Raw genomic sequence first — 20,735 nt, 5'->3', positions numbered from 1 at the left:
TGGGGAGTTCAACAGGGCCAGGACGAGAAGCTCCGGCTTTTCGACAACTGCTCAGCTCCTTGTCCAAATAACTCATTAAAAGCTTGATTGCTCCCTTCGCCATTCCATCAGCACACTGTTTGAAATAACGTCTTTTTTGTTTTGTTTGGAACTCTGTGTTAAAAACTCCTTTCCAAACTCTCTTGATGCTCAAGCCTGGCTGAGAGAGCGAAGGCTTGACATGAAGGACAAAGAGACGCCAGTACAGTTAAGATGTCTTCTTGCAGTCCTTTATTTACATATTATTTTATTTAAGGTGCGTAGAAGTGACTAACACTGTGAGGTGAGTTATTGTACATCTTACTCAGAGTCAACAGAGCAGAGCCCATGTCTGCTGTGTCCGCCACGGTTTCAGCCTGTGTCCACTCTCACATGGCACTCTTTGTATGTGTCTTTGCAGGGGGGCTGCTGCACTGTACTTTCTCAAATACAAATAAAGCCCGCCACCATGATCATGGTGCCTCAATGCATATTTACAGAGGCAAAGGCCAAGAATCAATGCAAACAGAGCGCTGTGTAACAATAGAAGAGTTGTTTGAAGCCGCCTTGGCATGCTCCGTTGTCTGGGAGTGGGGAGCGTAGGGGTGGGTAAGGAGCTGGATGAGGATGGTTGTAGTCAGTGTTTTGGGATGGGGTTGAGTGAGGGAGATACGTGGGTGGGTGGGGGGGGGGGGGTTGACAGAGAGTCTGGGAGTAGGGAGGGTTACAGCCCGGAGGGGAGGGGGTAGAGTTAGTTGTGGGCTCTGTTTTGGTGTAGATGGGTGAGGTCGGTGGAGTGAGGTGGGGTAGGGTGGGGGTATTGGAGAGGGTTAGGGGCTGAAGGAGTGCATTTGAAGGGGGGGAAGAGGTGGTTGTGGGTTGTGTTTTGGGGATGAGTGGGGTGGGGTGGGGTGAGGTAGGTGGTGTGGTGTGGTGACGTGTGGTGTGTGGCTGTTGGCAAGGAGACAGGGCCCAGTGGTCTGATCTTATCTCTCTGCTCCTCAGATACTCCTTCCATGTTCCTGGCATTCCATCAAACGCAGCCTGGCCCTGGGATGCTGAGGGAGGGTGGGAGAGGGTGGTTGTGGCGGTGAGGGTGGGGGGATTTCCAAAATGCATGGCCGAGCACTCACAATGCTCCGCGAGTTAAAAGGGGCCCTCTGGCACAGTTGGCCTTCCACCCTATCTGCCCCCTTCCTAGTGGTATATCGGTTGACGGGACAAAAGCGTGAGACACCGTGCGCTGTGCTGCGCGGGCATGTCATAGTATGTCGAGCGGCTCAGATCACTCCCCTTGATGTGATGGGAGGCCTCGCTCTCAATCTGAGCCTTTGTGTTTTTGTTTCTTTTTTCGTGGTGCGGTGGTGCCCCACTCCCCCTATCACCGCCGCTGTGTCGTCTTCCACCTGGCCTGCCTGGGCCAAGTGCATTTAGGATGAGCAACACATCGTGTCCTGTGTGTGTGTGTACGCATGCGTGTGTGTGTGTGTGTGTCTGTATGTTGGTGAGTATGTATACGTGTGTGTGTGTGTGCGTGTGTGCGTGTGTGTGTGCATGTGTAAGCAAAGGACCTATGAACGTACGTAGCTTGTAGGTGTTAACGTCATTGCTTGTTATTGAATTGCTTACCTTTTGTCTTTTCCGGAGGGTCCAGTTCTTCCACATGAGAAGCCATATTTGGCTTCTGGCGCCCATGATTGCTCCTCGATACCCCCCTGTCGCACCCCCCATAAAGAGCAGGGAGGTCACAGACGACTCAGAAACCTGCACACATACAGAACATAAGAAATAAGGTTTGGGGGGATGCTGTGGTGGTGTATCGCGCTAATGCACCAAACCATAAACTGGGAAATGTGCCCAAGGGGATCCAGGTTCGAATCCGCTCCCACTTACTTCATGTCACTCTTCTAGAGAATCTTTTAGGGGTGTAACAATATCGAACCGAACCGACGTACCGTACCGAAAAGACCTGTAATCGAACCGAAATCGAACAGTGCTGTACTGAGTACCGAAAGGTTGAGTAAATGGCTACTCTGTTCATGTTTTTACATTATGCAGAGGCTCGTGCTGAACCCTGAGAGAGAATGCAAGAAAAAAACAGGTGTAGAGGCTTGGTCTTTGTGAAACCTTGAGGAGAAAGTGCTATTTCTTACACTGATGATATCTCCGACCCAAAGTAGCAGGTTGAATTGTATTTCCTTTTTTTTCCGTTTGTATTTTGACAATATTTTGGTAAAATTAACAACGTGCTGAGGAAGGAAATGGTTTTCCATTTTGTTCCCATATACTGTACCGAAAATGTACCGAACCGTGACCCTAAAACCGAGGTACGTACCGAACCGTGATTTTTGTATACCGTTACACCCCTACTGTCTTTATAGCTTTATATTACATTACAATTAGCTGACACTTTTATCCAAAGCAACTTACAGTTATTATTTTTCAGGGTATTGGATAAAAGTCCCTAGAGCAATGTGGGTTAAGGCGCCTTGCTCAAGCGCACTTCAGCCATGGTTTAAGTAGAGTTCAGAAGATTCAAACCTACAACCCCCAGATTGCAAGACCAACTCCCTAACCACTGGATCACGGCTACCCACAATCTCCTCACAACGGCTGCCCACAATCTGGAATCAAGGCCAAAAAAAACCCCAATATAAATACATGTGTGGAGTAGGCCTGTGGGTCTGTTCATTGGGAGGGTACCTATGCTCCCTGGCTCCTTTGACTCCTTTGGGTCATACGCATCATTATCTGAGTACTTACTCAAGTACCAAGAACTATAAATCCAAGCAGTCGCTTTGAGCAAATATTGAAAACAATTGATGAAAACAATTGATGACAATGTGATCATTATTTGGATGGCGAGGGGGACCTCAGTAGAATGCCACACCAAGTGAGCCTGGCTACAAGCAGTAACTACAGAGCAGGATTCACAAGCATTGTTTTCGGCTATAATAACGCCAGACATAAGGATAAAAAACAAAAAAAACAATTTAAAAACTCAGAGGAACACAGGGATGGTCTCCTGTTCCTCTAATGGGTGCGTTTGTGATGCACGCTCCTCCATATAAGCACTGCAGTTTGATGCTGAGTGAACTAGACAGTACCCACAAACACAGTGAGGGCTGGGCAAGAGGGTGGGCACTGGCTATTTCTAGGTCATCATGTAATCAATGCACACTATAGTCCAGGGAACATGATTGGCTGCACTGTTCCCATAATGAATCGTAACCAAACACTGAACCTCATTCACCAAAGAGCGCAGTCTACGTGGTTAAGACTTGCTATTAGCTTATGCGGATGTCCTGGCTTGACATGCTAGAGCTAGGCTATCAGCCTATATTTGTACAGGCTATAGCCTAGTATGACACTATAGCCTATAAGCACGGATGGTGGGCTACCTATGTAGGCTATGATGGCTATCCAAATCAGACTTCTGGGAGTAGGCTACACTCTGAGTCTAGTAGCCTATAATATTTAATTTTGTTTGTGTTCTAAACATTGACTATTCTTTGTAATGTCATTTGTAGTGTTTTTGTTTAGTGTGTAGGGTGTAGGACATATGTATCCTCGTTCCCCTTATACCAGAGTAGTTAAACTGTCCACCACCTGCAAGCACCCAGTGAGTGCTGAGCGCGCACCACAACAAAACATTTGAACACAAACACAGCCATGTCCACAGACGCTTTCCTAACACAGTCGACATTTGCGATGGAGAAAAAAAGAACGCTTTGTGATAGCACGTGTAAACAAATAACCGCGTTCTCTTCTAATGTAGGCTATTCACGTCCCTACAGAACTGCAGAAACAACGTAGCAATGAATAATAATTTCAAAGAGACCGCAGCACACTCTTCGCATCTTTGTGACAATGTTATGCAATGCCCATATGTCCGCAGCGCTTAGGCTACAGTTACCTCAGACAGTCTAGTGACAGACAACATGTAAATCATGCATGCCAAGAACACCTTTCCCTACTCAAACACGCACTGTCCGGACTAGTCTACTCACCGTCGGGGGGGCACATTCGTGCGACGACACATCTTTTTAATTGTTCGGTGGGCAGTTAGCCGCGGCGTTACTACATGGTGAAGTGCGCGTCTCTCTGCTTTCCTGCGGTCCTACTGAACCAGTAATCAGATTATTTCTAATCCCCCCGCTTCGAGAATGTTGGGAACCAAAGAAACCTTTCATCCATTTTGCAGGCGAGCTGCCACTGCCTTCAGCAAACGCGCAATCAACAAGTAATATAAACAAAAATAAGTGTAAACGGCAGCACTTTATTCTGTCAAAGAATATGTGAATTGAGGCTTTGATCTTCACCGCAAAATCCCTCCGGGCTAATTACATTATTCTAAGAGAAGATTTGTCCATCGTTGGCCTTGGCCTTTATGTGCAAAGTGATTTAGCACGTGCAAGGAGTCATCACCTCACTGTCAAAGGGGATCCGAGGAAACGTACACCTCTCCCATGAGAATTCCAACCTCTCACAGTTAGTGCAGAAAAGCTCTAACATATGGTTGTCTGTCTGACCTGACCTCCCAGACTGAATGCAACAACGATTTATGGATTGTACAGGATCTTCTTCTTCTGGGTTTTCTATTGGCGGTTGGCGTTGTCATTGAGCCCAGACAGTCCCCATCTTAATGTGTATTATGCATAGCGTCATGCTTAATAATACACATAGGCCTATAATAAGAATGTTACAAAGTGGTAGGTCTACTACAAATACTCGTGAATAAATCCAAAACTCATCAAAATGATCACTGACATGAAAGCGTAAACATGTGTTATCAATAGTTTTAATAAGTTACAAAAGTGTATTCTGGCACGTGCTGTATATACCGCAGATGAGTTAAAACATTTCAAAACAGCAGAGACATCCTTTTCATTATATTTTATAAAACACTGAGTGATATGCAGTTTACATAAGAAATGCACTTACTTGAGCTTAATCTATTGGGTCACAAAGTTTGTTTTGACATAAACATCATTTTTTCACCCTGCTCAAAATTGAGCAAAATATACCAATATACTTTGTACAAAACGCCATATACACCAGTCTACATGTTTAATGTTGTTTTGACATTAAAGCCAATATTTTAAGAGTCTTTCTTGAAAGTTTTGTTACAGTCGCTCATTAGGTTCACTATCCAGTAATGCAACTCGGACATACAATTTAATACAAATATTGTATTGAATTTGTTTTGATTATACAGCATATCAAATTAAAAACATTTTATCGGAATACTTGCAAACAAGTAATACTGTACATGTACAATAAAATACTGCATTACAAAAAAAATGGTAGAAATGTACAAAAACGATTGTGGATGATTGGATTAAGCCTCGTAAGTGCATTAAAACAGTGATGATAAAGTGACAATACACACAATAGTAACAGCTGAATTATTTTTTTGGCATAGTAACAATACATTTTATACAACAGTATCGTGTTCTCCAAGTGAAGTGAAGTGAAGTGAAGTCAACTGCACAGCTAAAACAAAAAGTATGTTTTTTCTGCCATAACGGTTAAGCAGTCCGATTTTTTTAAATCAGTTACTCAATTGCTTAAAAATCCATCTCATTCATGCTGAAACTGTTGTTCATCGCTCCCGTTGATCTTCACCTTGGTAAAAACACAAATCAAACTGCTTTGTCTCTAGAGCACTATGTGACACACAACTGAAACTAAGTGCATACTTTTGAATTTGATTTTCGTTCCTGTTCATCCACACAGCGTTCTCATGCCAGCCAGGTAGAATCCAGGGTAACAGGGAAATATATTAACTATGTAACACTTCTGTGGTGTTCTCGTCACAGTTTTCAGCGTCCGTGTCAAAGTTTGTATTCCTCCATATACAGTTTTTAATCTTCATAATGTACAGTACGTAACAATATGACACGATTGCTGTGTAGTAAAGTAGCCATCATACAAGCTCTCAGTCAACATCTCAACAACTGGCCAGGTGGGGGACACTATCGAACTCAGGAGAAGACGAAGCAGGGTCATACAAAGTGAGCCTCTCGATGCTCAAACTCCTGCATGCGGCGCGACCGCAGTCTCTGGTATACAGGCTTGGCCTCGTTCGGGCCAAAGTCCTCTGGACTGGAGCTGGGAGAGTGTGATGGAGAATGGTCGGGCTCCGGGCTCTGGGTGTCAGCCTCTGGGCACGGCCCATCCACCGACACCTCGATCTCCAATACCTGTTCTTCGTCGTCGTCATCATCATCCTCGTCATCATCATCATCCTCTGCTGTGGCGACCGGAGCAGCGCTGGGTTTGCTGGAGATCTCCGTGAGAGACTTGGCCCGGCCCACCACGGGGGGTTTGTAGAAGGTTCCGGGGGGCGGCTGAAGGGTGCGTGGGGGACGGAAGGCCGTCGGCACAGGGTTGTACTCGCTCACATTCCCCTCCCGCCTCAGCGCTCCCCTGCCCTGTCGACACAAGCCCACCGATCCGGACATACGCTCTGGGAAGTAACTCTTCGAGGGCACTGACGATGACAGCTGTGGGACAGCGATTGCGGTCGGGGAATTGGAGGAAGAGGAAGTAGTAGCAACTCCATCTACTTCCGAACTAGCGTCCTTGCCCGGCAGCTTAGCCACGATCATAGCCGTGCGCGCCGTTATGTCGTATCTCTTATACTCCCGATCCCACTTGCGCCTGAGGGTCTGCGTGTCGATGTAGGTGCTGCGGTAGTGTGACGTGCCGGAGCGCGACTTAATCCCCGACCGATGCTGCTGCTGCTGCTGCTCCTGCTGTGATTGGTTGTGCTGCTGCTGAGGCTCCTCCTCCGAAGCCTCCTCGATGGCGGCGTCCCGCGGCTGGCTACGTCCAGCGTCGGCCGAGTTGCGGGCGTTCAGGAGCCGCTCGGGCGGCAGACTGACGGGCCGGGAGGAGAGCTTGGGCCGCGGAGGCCGCAGCTGCACCCTGCTACTGCCGCTGGAGGCGGAGAGGGAGACAGAGACGGAGACGGGGCCCGCCGTGGGGCTGGTTGGCGAGGCGGAAGACGGGCTGCTGGAGGACGAAATGGGGATGGTGATGGAGGAGACGGAGCGCGGGAAACGAGGAGAGCTCTGGATCTCGGGGCTGCTGGCGGAGAGAAGACCGTTGATGGTGGCTGAATCGGTATCCACACCTGTCATGATGAGCAACAAGAGTCAAAAACAAAACCCCAATCAATCACCAAGGCCAATCAATCATGAATCATCAAGGTTAGCGAACTTGTTTCGCATAGTATTAAAAAAGTCAATTCATCTTGTTATCGAAGATGTTTCTGTAGGGCACGACCGACAACCAAAATACTGACCAGGAGCGAACTCTCTGCCATCAGTCCTGGGCTTGGCCTCTTTCACCTCATCCATCAGGTGTGTGGAGGGGATCACGGAGGAATGCCTCTTGTACGCCTTAGCACTGTGTTGCTGAAACAGACACCAGCGAGAAATGCCATCAGCAACTGTGGAGAGGAGTCTCTCTCGGAAACTACACACCAACATGGAATGGTGGAAATTCAGTTGTGAGTAGAGTAAAATGTAGTGTAGAGAAGAGAAGAGAAGAGGAGGGTAGAGTAAAATAGGGATAGTCGTAATGGGGTGGAGTAGAGTAAAATTGTGGATCTCCTCTACTGAAAACATCACTTCAACATGGAATGGATCGTAATCCAGATGTGTGTTGTTGTGGAGAAGAGTAGAGTGTAGTGAGGTGGAGTAGAATAGTAATTGTGAACTTCTACCAACTAAACTTCAACATGAAATGTACGGAAATCCAGTTGTGAGTAGAGGAGAGTAGAATGGAGTAGAATGGGGCGGAGTAGAACGTTTTATTCATCCAGAAGGAAATCAATGTATCTAGTAGCATATAGTACACATGAATTTAGGCTTCTGAGGCCATTTGTGCGGCTAAGAGACAAATCCATAAGACTCACCTCCTTGATGTCTACCAGAGACGTGGAGTGTCGACTGAGCTGTCTCTCCTTCTCCTGGGCGGTGAGGCGCGACTTGCGGGACAACGGGGAGCCCTCGCCGGCCGACACAGGGGACGTGAGAGGGGAGGAGAGGGGCAGAGGGCTGAGCGGCGCGTCGAAGATCATCTGGAAGTGGCGGATGAGCAGCTCCACGATCAGCGCCTGGTAGGGGTAGTCCACTAGCGAGGACAGCGAGACCTCCGCGTCCGTCTGCCGAGGCTTGATGAGCGTCGGGCCGAAGATGATGCCCAGGTTGCTGGCAGTCATCTTGTTTTCGTCCGCTTTCTCCGTAACCCTTTATGTATCAAGACAAATAAGGGTTACTATGTTGTTTTATGGAGAAAACCTATTAAGGCAAGCTGCAATCTACGATAGAGTGTAATGAGGAAGACATTAAGAGAAAAAAAAATGAAAGGGAAAGAGAAAGGAAAACGAAAGAGATGAAATGAAAAAGGAAGGAAGGGTAGAGAAAGAAGGAATGAAAGTAAAGAAAAAGAAGGAATGAAAATGAGTAGGAAAAAAGTAGGAATGAGCGAAAAACGAAAAGAAAGAAAGAATAAACGATTAAATGCAAGAACAGTGCAATGGTGACTAGTGCAAGAGCAACGAAACAAAACCAACATTCAACAGCGCACACACACCTGTGCAGATGTTCGATGAGGAACTGGAGTGTCTTGTAGTGGGCCGGGGGCAGCTGGCGGAGGAGGTCTCGGATCTTGAAGAGGACGCGGTTGAGCTCCACGCTCACCTGCCGTGTCTCGGGGGCCGGCGACCTGCGCGAAGCCTCCACCTCCTCCACGATGATGCTCTGGCTCTCCTTGGCCAGGCCGATGAAGTCGTTGTAGTAGCGGAACAGGATCAGGGGCTCAGGGAGCTAGGGAGAGTGAGCACACACAAGTTAGCATCCTTCTACTTTAGCTGTGTTCGTATTATGTTTTGGCTATTTCAATATATTTTAAAGAAGAGGGTGATCTTGCCCATTTGGTTTTCACAATAAAGCTGACATTTGAGCTTCGCAAAGATTTCAGAAATACAGCATACAGTATGACATAAGTTAGCATGGTTCTAGTTTTTGCTGATTCTATAGCTATGTTTGCTTGGTATGTTTAGATTGTTAATATAAGGTGTTAAATGCAACTTTCTATTAAACGCTGCAATTTCAGGTTCTGTTCAAACAGATTTGAAAATAAAGCTGACTGACGTTGAAGCTTAGTAAACACGTGGAGCCCTGTCGTACTATCGTACCCACCTGTCTCAGGTAGAGCTTGAGCACATTGCTGATGTCGTGGGGATACAGGTCCGACAGCTCCACCAGGTCCTTGCCATTCTCAAACGCCTGGCACAGCTTCTCGACCCGCGATTTGGCTCCATTCACCCTGTAAATACCCTATTGGGACAAGAAACACACAAACAAAAAGCCTTTTTACTTTCACTTCGCCCTGCTGGAAATGATACTTTGGTAAGACACAATGTTTTAAATAGCCCTTTCAAGCGGATGGGATCAACACCGATCCCATTCACCGTTTGCAGAAAAACAGTTTATCTACGTCATATCAACACTGCTAAGGCATTAGTGGGTGTACAGTAGAAGGTCAAGCCGCGGGTGGGTGGCACGTGTCCATCATTCGTCGTGACAATACCTTGATGTTGAGCGCCCGGTTCTCAATCTCCGACGTGCACTTCTTGACGATGAAAGGAATGCCATCGGGGCAGTTCTTGGCCGCCTGGGCAAAGTCGATGCCAAACAGGTGCAGCTTGCCGTGCAACTTCTTGTGACCGCACTGGATGGCCAGCGTCTCCAGACACTTCTTATGGCAGGCCAGCGAACACTAAAGGACAGAGAGAGAGAGAGAGAGAGAGAGAGAGAGAGAGAGAGAGAGAGAGAGAGAGAGAGAGAGAGAGAGAGAGAGAGAGAGAACCACATCATTGTACCAGAGTCAAGACAAGGGACCTGAGTGTTGTGAGGGTGGCGTGTTGTGTAACTGCTAACAACCAAAACAGTGTCCACCCCGACTAAACGGTCAAGAATGTCTGGAACTAATTTGATTTATGCAAAGTAGAGAGGGTTTACTGGACGAAAAGAATAGGAGCTCTTTTTAAAAAGCGGTAGAGTTTGAACTGTGTGTGTGTGTGTGTGTGTGTGTGTGTGTGTGTGTGTGTGTGTGTGTGTGTGTGTGTGTGTGTGTGTGTGTGTGTGTGTGTGTGTGTGTGTGTGTGTGTGTGTGTGTGTGTGTGTGTGAGCGCTCTCATCCCCTCACCCTTCGCTTGTGTGTGTGTGTTTTTTGTTTGTGTACCCTCTCACCTCCTCACTCATCAGTTCTATGTGTGTGTATGCGTGTGTGTGTGTGTGCGTGCGTCTGCATGTGTGTGTGTGTGCACTCTCTCACTTACCTCCTCGCACTCGGCTCCGTGGAACACCACCAAGCCGTCGCACTCCCTGCACTTGGACGGCGCCCGCAGCTTCCGCAGCTTGTGCGTCTGCGCCGCCTTGGACATCTGCGCGTTCCGGAAAGGTCCGGGGGAGCTGGCCGTCTCCGTGACCATCTCACTCAAGCCTGGCAGCCGGAGAAAAGAAAACGACAACAATCAGACGACAAAACATACTCGTTGGAGTATCTCCACGACCGGCAGCAAAGTACGACAGCGGTGGCAGCGGCCAAACGACATGCCTGCTCCTTAGTATTCTAGAGGAGAGCCTGTGGCCAGCTATGCTTCCAAACAGGCTTTTCAAAAGCGAGACACTCTTCATGACTACCTCCCCAAAGTGCACGGCGGCAACTGGTGTCGGAACGCTCTTGTCCTGACACTGAAAAAAAATAAAAATCTGCCTACACTACCCACGCTGTGTGTGTGTGTGTGTGTGTGTTGTGTGTTGCAGTGTGCGAGTGTAATGAATACCTACTAGTGCATAAAGGACATTCTTAAAATTCTACACTCTATGCATTCTTGTCTGCATTTTTTTTTAACACAAAGGCCCGTGACAACAAAAGAAACTGCCGCAACTGACACACGCACACGCACACACAGACACACGTACATACGTATGAGCAGAATGGTGTCGACCTTCACAATGCAGCATGGCAGCACTTTTCACTACCGTGGGCCCACACACACACACACACACACACACACACACACACACACACACACACACACACACACACACACACACACACACACACACACACACACACACACACACACACACACACACACACACACACACACCGTGAGCCACACACACAAACACAAGATAGAGCGCTTTGTGACACTCACCGCCATTGTCGGAAGGCGAGGGGGGTTCCCTCTCGTCCAGGTCGTCCGCTGAGGACATGGTGCCCGTGGAGGGTGTCCGAGGAAGCCTCCTCTTGAAGTCGCCTGGAGCCAAGCAGAAAAAACCCATGATCATCTCCCCTGGCACGTAACGCAAAAGCCAGCAAGACACCTCCTTGGGTGACTGCCTGTCGCCTTAGTGGGTCAACTTAGTCCGTGGCACCTCCTGAGGTTGCCCGTGTTTTTTTTTCTTCAGTGTATCAAGCCCGTGGAAAGTTAACTCCTTTTGACCTCTCTGTCTGTTTGGATCTGTGTGTGTAAACCAGCACTCAGGGGGTTCTGGGGGTATTTAAGCAAAAGTGGCTTGATGAGGGGGTGTGGATTCGTGGAGGGTGGGATAGGGTTGGAGTTAGCACGTATGCAATAAGGAGTGGTGAATGGGGTGATGTGATGAGGGGGGGTTGGGGTGTTGCTATATGCAAGAGGGATCATGGCTTGGCTTCTAAAGCCCCAAAGACCACCCGGCAGAGCAGAGCGGGGACAGGGGCAGAGTCAGGGGTATCAAGGGGTGATTCGCACCTCTATTCACTGATTAGCCCTAACCCCCCCTTCCATCCGCACATCACCCTCCCCACCCCACCCGGCTGCCTTGACTGCCTGATAATGGGGCTTGATTGAGCCGCCCATCCCAGACATATCAGACCCCCTCCAACACACGCATTCCTCAAATTCCACACCGTGGCCGGGACAAAAGGCCTGAAGATGAGAGGGAACGGCTAACGTAGATCACTGGATTGGAGGCAGTGATCCTCCGTGGATGTGGCAAGGCCAGATTTGTTATTTAATGAAATCATTGAGGAAAAGGTTAATCAGTATGAGCTGCCCCGTTACATTCAGGATGGGATATAGAATGACAATAAAAAAAAGGAATTACACACCATTCAAGCGTCTTTTTAAAAGGCTTAACACATCTTAATCTATGCAAATATGTGGTGGGGTTTAAAACGGCACTCTTCAGAAGAAAGGAAATATAACATTACTGATGTTGGCGTGAGGTGGTTTGAAGTGGCAGAGTCAGAGAGTAGCAGTTAAGCTAGCCATTATATTTGTCTTGGTGTTTGCTCATAATCATTTTACCTCAGGGTGTCTGTGTGTGTGTGTGCGTGTGTGTGTGTGCGTGTGTGTACAGAAGAGGAAGTGTGCGGTACGTGAAGTTTGGCAGAGGGCCATAACTTATGTGTGTGTGCGTCCCAGCTGTCTTAAGGCGGCGGGCATGTCAGTCATCACGGCATTGAGGCGCTTCATTTTTTGAATGATGTCGGCGGATGGGGAAAGGTAATGGCAACCACATAGTACTGCATGTTCTCCAGGTGACAGGGTTTATGAGCCAGGGAGAGTAGTGGCAAGCAGGCCTATGAATTTACTTTTTTCGTCACTAGCCAATTTTAGTAGACACACATGCACTTTCTAAAAGTCAAAGTGGCTAGTAAGTTCTCTTTTCAATCAGCCAAACCAAATTTTCCCCAGCATTTGGCCGGTTGGCGGGTGTTAATTCAGAGTCCTGGAGGCAAGTATAGGCTATAAGATACCCTATATGGGCTATAACATGCCCCATAACACACCCCTAACATGGCCTAGATCAAGACATTAAGATAACACAGGGATTGGGGCAAAGGCAGACAGACAGAGACCACAAACAGACAGAGAAACCAACAGAGGCTGGCAGACAGATCTGCAGATAGACCTACAGACAGACAGAAAGAAAGAAAGAAAGAAAGAAAGAAAGAAAGAAAGAAAGAAAGAAAGAAAGAAAGAAAGAAAGAAAGAATAAAAGAAAGAAAGAAAGAAAGAAAGAAAGAAAGAAAGAGTGCAGAGTAGAAGAGTAAAAGGTCTACCTGGGCTGGCCGTGGGTGAGTCCATGGATCGGGACTCGCTGCTCCCACCTGCGCTCTCAGAGTCACTGCACATGCCTCCCCCCTGGTTACCTGTGCCCCACTTGAACGGGCCCTGTATCCGCAGAGCTGTATGGATGGACAGACAGAAAGAGAGACAGACAGACAGACAGGCAGAAGGGAATGAGGAAAAACGTCAGTATTACACAACACACAATGTTGCAGAAGGCCCCAACAGAATTCTCTCAACACTATTTTGTTTTTGCTGGCTTTTCTCTTCAACATCCTTCATTAAACAGTTCTTCAGCGTCTAATGACCTGTAATGAGGGCCAGCCTTGACATTATGCATATCTAATCAAGGGATCTGTCTCAGCCTCGTGCCAGGAATATAATCAAGCGTTTAATTACAGATGCAAATGCCCATGCTAACGCGGTGGCTCTATCTGATAAAGTCAGCCAGGCAGGCAGTCCTTTAACTTAGTTCATAGCCTTTCATTAAGGCCCTGTATTGTGGCATGCTGTCGCATGGTGATAGAACAACACAAGACAAGTCGAGCGTGCTTGTGTGTACAAGGAGACAATACGTAGTTCAGCAAGATGTCAACAGACACCAGCTTGCATTGCAGACACATGTAATTTGAGCTTTGCCTCGGATGAGTACAAGTCATCACATGCTTAAAAGGTGGGCAAATGTAGGTCATGAGACTTGACAAAAAAACAATGACTTCTTACAATGAATTAAACGTATGTCTGCTCACAAGCATTATTAATAACTGGTTTAACTGGCATTTGAACTGTACTTGCATATAGAGTATGCGCTTCAAACACGAACGATTTATACGAATTTTACTTAATACTGTTGTATGTTTACTGTATGGTTTGTGACAATAAAAAGCCTGTCTGAAATGAAAGCTGTGAGGTGTGGGGAGTGGGTGTAAAAGTGAGAGGATAGTGAGAGTGGCGGAGTGGAGGATGACAGACAGACGAAGTCAAGTCAAGTCAGACGAGGGGGCGGGGGGGTATCCGCAAATACAGCAGCCGGCTGAGGACTGGCTGAAGAGCTAATCTCTAACAACAGAAGATCCTATTGTTGGAACTGAGCCCGGACACCAAAAATAGACCAAAATTAATACATTTACCTCCAGTAAATCTCGGCTTCATTTACTGGGCTTAGTGGGATACCCTAAGTGTTTGTTTAGTAAACAGATTAATTCAGATCTTAATGTCTCGTCTCCAATGTCTTGTTTGATAAAGGACACACTTCTGCTACCTGCCTAACCCACCCATGTGAGGTAAGCCGTCTTATTACCTTCATAGCACCCGGCAGGGTGTAAAGACACGTCCACACCTTAACCCACCCTATCATAGACACACACACACAGGCACACACACACACACACACCCTCAGACACAGACACTGACAAACGGAGGGTCTCTGTGCCGCCGTCTCCAGCCTTTGCAGACTACGCCTCCTGAGGGCACTGGCACCTGTCCCACTGAGCCCAGCACAGATCGCATCTCCCTGGGCTGGACTCCCCACCCGCCATACCCTCCCCTCATTAGTCTGGTTCATTATCTACTGCTATACAGCCTACTACCGAGCCTTTAGCTGGAGCAGACAGACACTCTGAAAACCCCTCTGTCCCCAGATAACCCAAATCAGGCATCGGCATCTACAATACATCAGCTATATGCTGCTAAAATATAAAATGGCCATTTTTTGATATTTAACCCCTTTGCGCAGAGCCTACGTTACAAACTTACTGTCACTTAAACTGTAATGACCAAGTCTTAATCTGTTACTTCAGGTTCTCGGTAATGTCACAGCAATGTTGTAATGTAGTTGAGTCTTTCCAGCAATGAGCACACAAAGACGCTACACAGTCATTTACAATTATGTTGCTGGTAAATTGAATGGCTACATTGATTTGTCCGTGGCTTGCGCAAATCGTATTTTGCTATAGATTTCCACCCTCATCTTCAGCACAGGTTTCATCTTGTCTGTCATGCAACATCCGTCAGGGATTAGCGATCAGAAGGAATCCCTTTTTTAAGATAGACATAACTACTGGCCAATTTCCCTCATGATCAACTGTATGGTAAAGCCCCTATAACTGTACCTTTGTTTCCTGAAGAATATCATTGTAATGATAAGCCTATGATAAGTCATAGGCTGACTAATGTGCTAGCGGTGGCCATTGTGAGTTCAACAGCCAACCGTCTGCTATTGTAAGCTCAATGGCCCCGTCAATGGCCCCCTTTCATTTCAATGCTAACACATTCATCTGCCTGTAAGAGGTGGTTAGCATTAGCGGGGAGGTGTGTGTGTGTGAGGGTGAGATATGATCTGGACTCATTAGCAGGCAACAATACAAGCAGAAGGGGAGTACAGGGAGGGTGTGGGTGTGTGTTTGTGTGAGTTGAGGGTGGGCTCTCCCTGGATGTGTATTCTGAGGCCTAAACATGGGTGTAAGTACAGTATGAAGGTGAGGTGAGCCACACGCCATTGTTAACGCGATTTGAGTCGGCAACGACGCCCCCTCTCCAGATTTCTGAAGGGAGTGAAAGCAGTAAAACAACACAGAGAAGAACAGACTGTCAAGTGTCAAAAAGTCAAAGGAATGTCTTCATGCTACTACTGCCCATTACTCATAAAGTACACAGGCAGGCAGAGTCGGAAAAAAGAAACATCCAAATTAGGCATGCTCATATCTCGGACAGATATGCTGTACTTTCGGCCCTTCGCACACGTCGTTGTAATTTTGTGTTGACTTTGTGATATATTAAGGAAGCATTTGTTATAAATGCATTAGAGTCAGGCTCAGCATGCTTTGACTTCTCTGGAATGTAAACCACCGGCCTTTAGTTGTTGAGGAACATTTCAGGATTTATGGCACAAAAGTACCAAAAAGAGAGTTGTGTAATAACAGTAATGACTGTACACATTCAAAAATACACATTCTGTACAGATGGTTAAGTTCTGTGCCGTCATTCACAGACATTAATAAAAATAATCTTAAAGAATGCATAGACTATATTAGAGGAGGCCATGAAATCAACAATGGTAGATGTTGAGCCGTGTACTATATGCTGTGTACATAGAAATCCAATATCTGCCCAATTGAAATTCCTTGTACAGTAAGTATACTTGGCTGGTATTCATTTATAGTTTTAGTGTGCATTTTTCCCCTTGCTAAGCGCACTTGTCTTGGACATTTGTGTGAAATAAACAAGGACTCAACTGAGGCACTCCACTGTGCAACAATGTTTTTGCATGCCTTTTCTACTGCTGCTGAGTGAGTCCACTTGTCTTGAATGTGCATGCTACGGTTGGAGCTTAATGAGTATATACAAGGATTTCAACTCAACAATGGCAGCCTATTCTGTGTTTTGTCTTGTGTTTTTTAACAACTCAGCAACGGTAGTGGTCGTTTTTTCTTGTTTTTATGCCTTTTTTGTGATCACCTTGGGTTGTGCAAAAATAATGAATGGCACTTGCCTTGGATGCCAAACTCCACAATGATGTCCAGTTTTGTGTTTCACAAAACAAAATTTGCTGTGCCTGTTTTGGGCTTATTTTGTGTTGAGCTAGTGATCTTCACTTGCCTTGGATGTCAGTTGTGTTCCTAATCAAGAATGGTAGTTTTTTTCAGTTTTATGTCTTTTTGAGTTGAGCGAGCATTTCGAGTGAGCTCCACTTGCCTTGGATGTCGGTGCTGCTGTTGGAGCGGCGCTCTGCGATCTTGCGAGGGCTCTCCACCTCGTCCGTGCCCAGGAAGTCCCCAGAGGTCACCGAGGCCTGGGACAAGGATAGGTTGCCATGGGACGAGTGACTGCTGCTCACTGACTGCTTATTGAAGGGGAATCTGAGAGGAGAGGCGGAATCAGGAAAGAGAGAGAGAGAGAGAGAGAGAGAGGGGTAGAAAGGGAAAGAGAGAGAGAGAGAGAGAGAGAGAGAGAGAGGGGTAGAAAGGGAAAGAGAGAGAGAGAGGTGGAGAGAGGGGTAGAAAGGGAAAGAGGGGAGGTGAAGGAGAAACAGACAGAAAAAAAGAGAAAAAAACACCCTTCGTCAATTCAGCCCTAGTCTGACCAAAGTACAGTAAGTTTTTCAACTAAATACATGTACGTACTTTGTAGGTACAGTACGTTTGTGACTGGTAATTCAATATGGCGGACATGGAGTAGATCCATTATTAATGTTAATCTAAATAAATTCAATTAAAAAATCATCTATTCCACTTCTTTGCAACCAGGTGTGTTTTTTGGTAAGTGTTGATAAGACAATATCCAGTCAGTCAGACACATGTGCTACTGCTGCTGCTTGTTTTTTTTTTAAAAATCAGTAAAATATGAATGTTAAAGTCAATGAATACACTCAAATTCATCTACATTTCTGAGAATCAGGTGTGTGTTTTTTGGTGAGTAACAACATGTATTCCAGACGTGTTACCAGCATGTCTTCTTTTCGATCAGTGACACGTGTTGTAATTGTTGCGGTGTGGTGGTAATGGCTGTGTTGATGTGTGAAGTGTTGATGTGTGTGTGACCTTTTTTTCCCACACTGACTGACTGGGCCCCAGCCCCTTTTTGATCAGCAGGCAGGATCTTGCAAGAGGAAGTCAAGGAAACGTGACTGCCCTCCACACGCATACACACAGGCGCGCACGGACACACACACACACACACCCTCCACAACAAATGCCGGTCACCTCTGTTCGCCACCACCACCACAGTATGTCATTGGCTGCCACCCCTATCCGGATGTGGACTAACTTGTCTTTTCTTTTTTCTGTCTTCTGACTTTTACAAGTCCCCCGAGACAAAAAGACTCCTCCTTTTAAAATGTGGGTCTTACTAGGTGAAGGATTTTAAAACGTCACACAGGAAAACTGTGAATCTGAAAGTGTTACAAGTCGGTGTGAAAACAACCGTCATGGTCGGTCCTAGCAAAGTAGGCCGAGCAGAGGATGTTTGTGTAGGTTACGAGGCTGTTTTATCTGTTGGCGATAAAGCCTTTATATATACAATGATATCTTTAAAGTCAGTGGGAAACTCTGTGACTATTAAGCTCTGTGACTGTAGTACGTGCGTCCTTTCACGCCTGTGTGTGTATGAATGTGTTTTTGTGTGAGTGTGAGTGTGAGTGTGTGTGTGTGTGTGTGTGTGTGTGTGTGTGTGTGTGTGTGTGTGTGTGTGTGTGTGTGTGTGTGTGTTCATGAGAGTGTGCGTTCATGGCGGTGTGTGTGTACGTGTGTGTGTGTGTGTGTCTGCGGTGGGCTAGTAAGTGATTGAACAGGGGGGTGTAATGGTAAGTGGTGTAGAGTTCAGTGATTTGTGTTGTTGTTGCGGTGCAGTGAGAGGGAGAGGGAGGGTGTGGTGGGTGGGTCGCACAGTGAAAACAGAGCAAGCCACCCCCTCCCCTCCTCTCTCATCCTCTCCCCTTCTCTCCTCTTCTGCTTTCCTCTCCTCTCCTCCACTTGCCTAATCCTCTCTTTTTCTCTCCCCTCCTGCTTTCCTCATCTCCTCTCCTCCCCTCTTCTAATATTCCCTCACTTCCACTTGTCTTGTCCTCTCTTTTTATCTCCCTCCTCTCGTCTACTCCCCTCTTTTCCTCTCCCCTACTTGCCTTTTCCTCTCCTCTCTTCTCCCCTTCTTTCCTCTCCCCTCCCCTTCTTCTCTCCTTTTCTCTCTTCTCTTCGCTTCTCTCTCTATTCTGACTCTGCTTGTACTTCTCTTGCTCTCTGAAACGCTGTGGCTCTCTATGCTTCTCGCTTGCTTGCTTTATTACCTCCCTCCTTCCCTCCCTCCCTCCGTCTCTCCCTCTGTGTTTCGCTCCTGCGACCACAGCCATTTCCTCAGGAAGGCCTGTGGGCGCCCACTCAATTGTGTTTCGAATCTCTCCGATGCGATCCCTCTTTCGCTCTTACTCTCCTCTCTTCCTCCAACCAAAATCCATCCCTCCATGTCGCTTTTGCCCCCCCCCCCCAAGCCCTCCATTCGGCCCCACTCCCTGTTTTCAACAATTCTCATGGCCATTAATTATCTCTCTCTCTCTCTCTCTCTCTCTCTCTCTCTCTCTCTCTCTCTCTCTCTCTCTCTCTCTCTCTCTCTCTCTCTCTCTCTCTCTCTAAAACAATTACCTCTGGAATTCTCCCTCTCTGACTCAGCCATTTCTACTTTTTTTCTACCAGTGGGCCTCCTTCTCTCCTTCTTCCCATCACTCATCACAGCTGCTAAGTGTAGCGTAAAAGCACCCTTGTCATGCCCTCGCCTCCTCACCTCTCCTCCTCTATCACTCCTTCTCCATACCTCAATACATTATATTTCTTTTGTGAGCTTAGATTACATATTTGATACAGAAGTGGAATTATTAACCCCTGTTATATTACAGGCCCTCCTTCCCAATACACATATGACCTCTGGTCTGCAGGGTTTAAGCCACTTGCTATAATCATTGTAAATCCATACAACATAGAGCAAAATGCGATACACCAGCACAGTCATAAACCTCTAAAAGAAGAGGCTGTGCAAGCATGTAAGTGAAAGCCACGTTATAAATCAAAGCGTGTTATCTGGCACCTTACCCAGAGTTTTGCGAGGTCTGCATGTCGTAGGTGAAGGACTCTCCTCGTCGGCGGTCGGTGGGCAGGCTGCGGACGAACTCGGTGTAGCGCTGTCCAGGCTCATAGAGCTTGGCGCTCTCACACAGCGACTGGTAGTTCACTGGCAGAGAGACCACCTGGGCCTGCTGCATCTGGAACCAGTTCACCGTCACCTGCAAATAGAAGAGAGTAGAATATTACATTACTGTATATTACATAACATTTAGCAGACGCTTTTGACCAAAGAGTAAAATGAGATTTAAAGGCAAAAACAGGAGGAGGGAGTCACTTTAAAGTAGTGTTGCAGCGTTGGAAAACTGACACCAGTACCGGCCGGGGCCCCGATACGGCACAAAAATTGTGATAGCGGCAAGTACCAAGAAATAGGGCATCGATACCATTTACTGATGCTTGTACGACACTTGAATGCAGCCTTGAACTTAATTATTTAATACCAGAGGTATTTAAAAAGTATAAAAAGTTCTACTGCATTTATTTTGTACAGTATTAGTTTTTTTCCTGTTTCACAAAGGTAGACAGCAGCCTGACAAAACCATGATAGCAATGATTTTACATCCAAGTAGTATGCAGCTCTTCATATACAGTGAGTCCAATATGTATTTGATCCCTTGCTGATTTTGCCGGTTTGCCCACTTATAAAGACATGATCAGTCTATAAATTTATGATAATATGTATTCAAACATGGAGAGACAGAATATCAAAAAGAAATTCCAGAAAATAACTTAAAATCATATATTTTAATTTATTTGTATTTAATGTAGGCAAATAAGTATTTGACCCCTCTAGCTAAAGAAGATAAAGTGCTTTGTGACAAAGCCCTAGTTGTCTAGCACTGAGGTCAGATGCTTCTTTTAGTTGATGACAATGTTTGTGCATATAGTAGAAAATATTTTTGCCCATTTTTCTTTGCAGATTATCTCTAAAACATTAATAGTTTGTGGTTGTAGCTTGGCAAATGGGA

General features: G+C 46.5%; 2 protein-coding genes across 4 annotated transcripts in view; both read right to left on the bottom strand.

The window, feature by feature from the left end:
• Positions 1-4,756, bottom strand: part of LOC134455615 (retinal-specific phospholipid-transporting ATPase ABCA4-like) — a 103,374-nt gene extending 98,618 nt beyond the window's left edge. Inside the window, exons 1-2 of the mRNA XM_063206790.1 lie at positions 4,029-4,756; positions 1,648-1,782 (exon numbers count right to left, since the gene is read on the bottom strand). Of these exons, the coding sequence (XP_063062860.1) occupies positions 1,648-1,749 (102 nt within the window). The 5' untranslated portion in view covers positions 1,750-1,782; positions 4,029-4,756. The remainder of the gene's footprint in view (positions 1-1,647; positions 1,783-4,028) is intronic.
• A 47-nt stretch (positions 4,757-4,803) lies between these two features.
• LOC134455614 (rho GTPase-activating protein 29-like) overlaps positions 4,804-20,735 on the bottom strand; it is a 77,607-nt gene continuing 61,675 nt past the window's right edge. For all 3 annotated transcript variants that reach the window (XM_063206787.1, XM_063206788.1, XM_063206789.1), the window contains 11 exons: positions 19,735-19,925; positions 16,853-17,016; positions 13,153-13,278; positions 11,261-11,362; positions 10,376-10,539; positions 9,625-9,813; positions 9,234-9,371; positions 8,626-8,858; positions 7,946-8,279; positions 7,331-7,442; positions 4,804-7,159 (listed from right to left, as the gene is read on the bottom strand). In XM_063206787.1, the coding sequence (XP_063062857.1) occupies positions 6,027-7,159; positions 7,331-7,442; positions 7,946-8,279; positions 8,626-8,858; positions 9,234-9,371; positions 9,625-9,813; positions 10,376-10,539; positions 11,261-11,362; positions 13,153-13,278; positions 16,853-17,016; positions 19,735-19,925 (2,886 nt within the window). In that variant the 3' untranslated portion in view covers positions 4,804-6,026. The remainder of the gene's footprint in view (positions 7,160-7,330; positions 7,443-7,945; positions 8,280-8,625; positions 8,859-9,233; positions 9,372-9,624; positions 9,814-10,375; positions 10,540-11,260; positions 11,363-13,152; positions 13,279-16,852; positions 17,017-19,734; positions 19,926-20,735) is intronic.

Source organism: Engraulis encrasicolus, chromosome 9 (assembly GCF_034702125.1).
Source record: "Engraulis encrasicolus isolate BLACKSEA-1 chromosome 9, IST_EnEncr_1.0, whole genome shotgun sequence".
In the NCBI taxonomy this organism is placed as follows: Eukaryota; Metazoa; Chordata; class Actinopteri; order Clupeiformes; family Engraulidae; genus Engraulis; species Engraulis encrasicolus.
The sequence above is the reverse complement of the archived record's forward strand: the minus strand, read 5'-3'. Positions and strand labels throughout refer to the sequence as shown.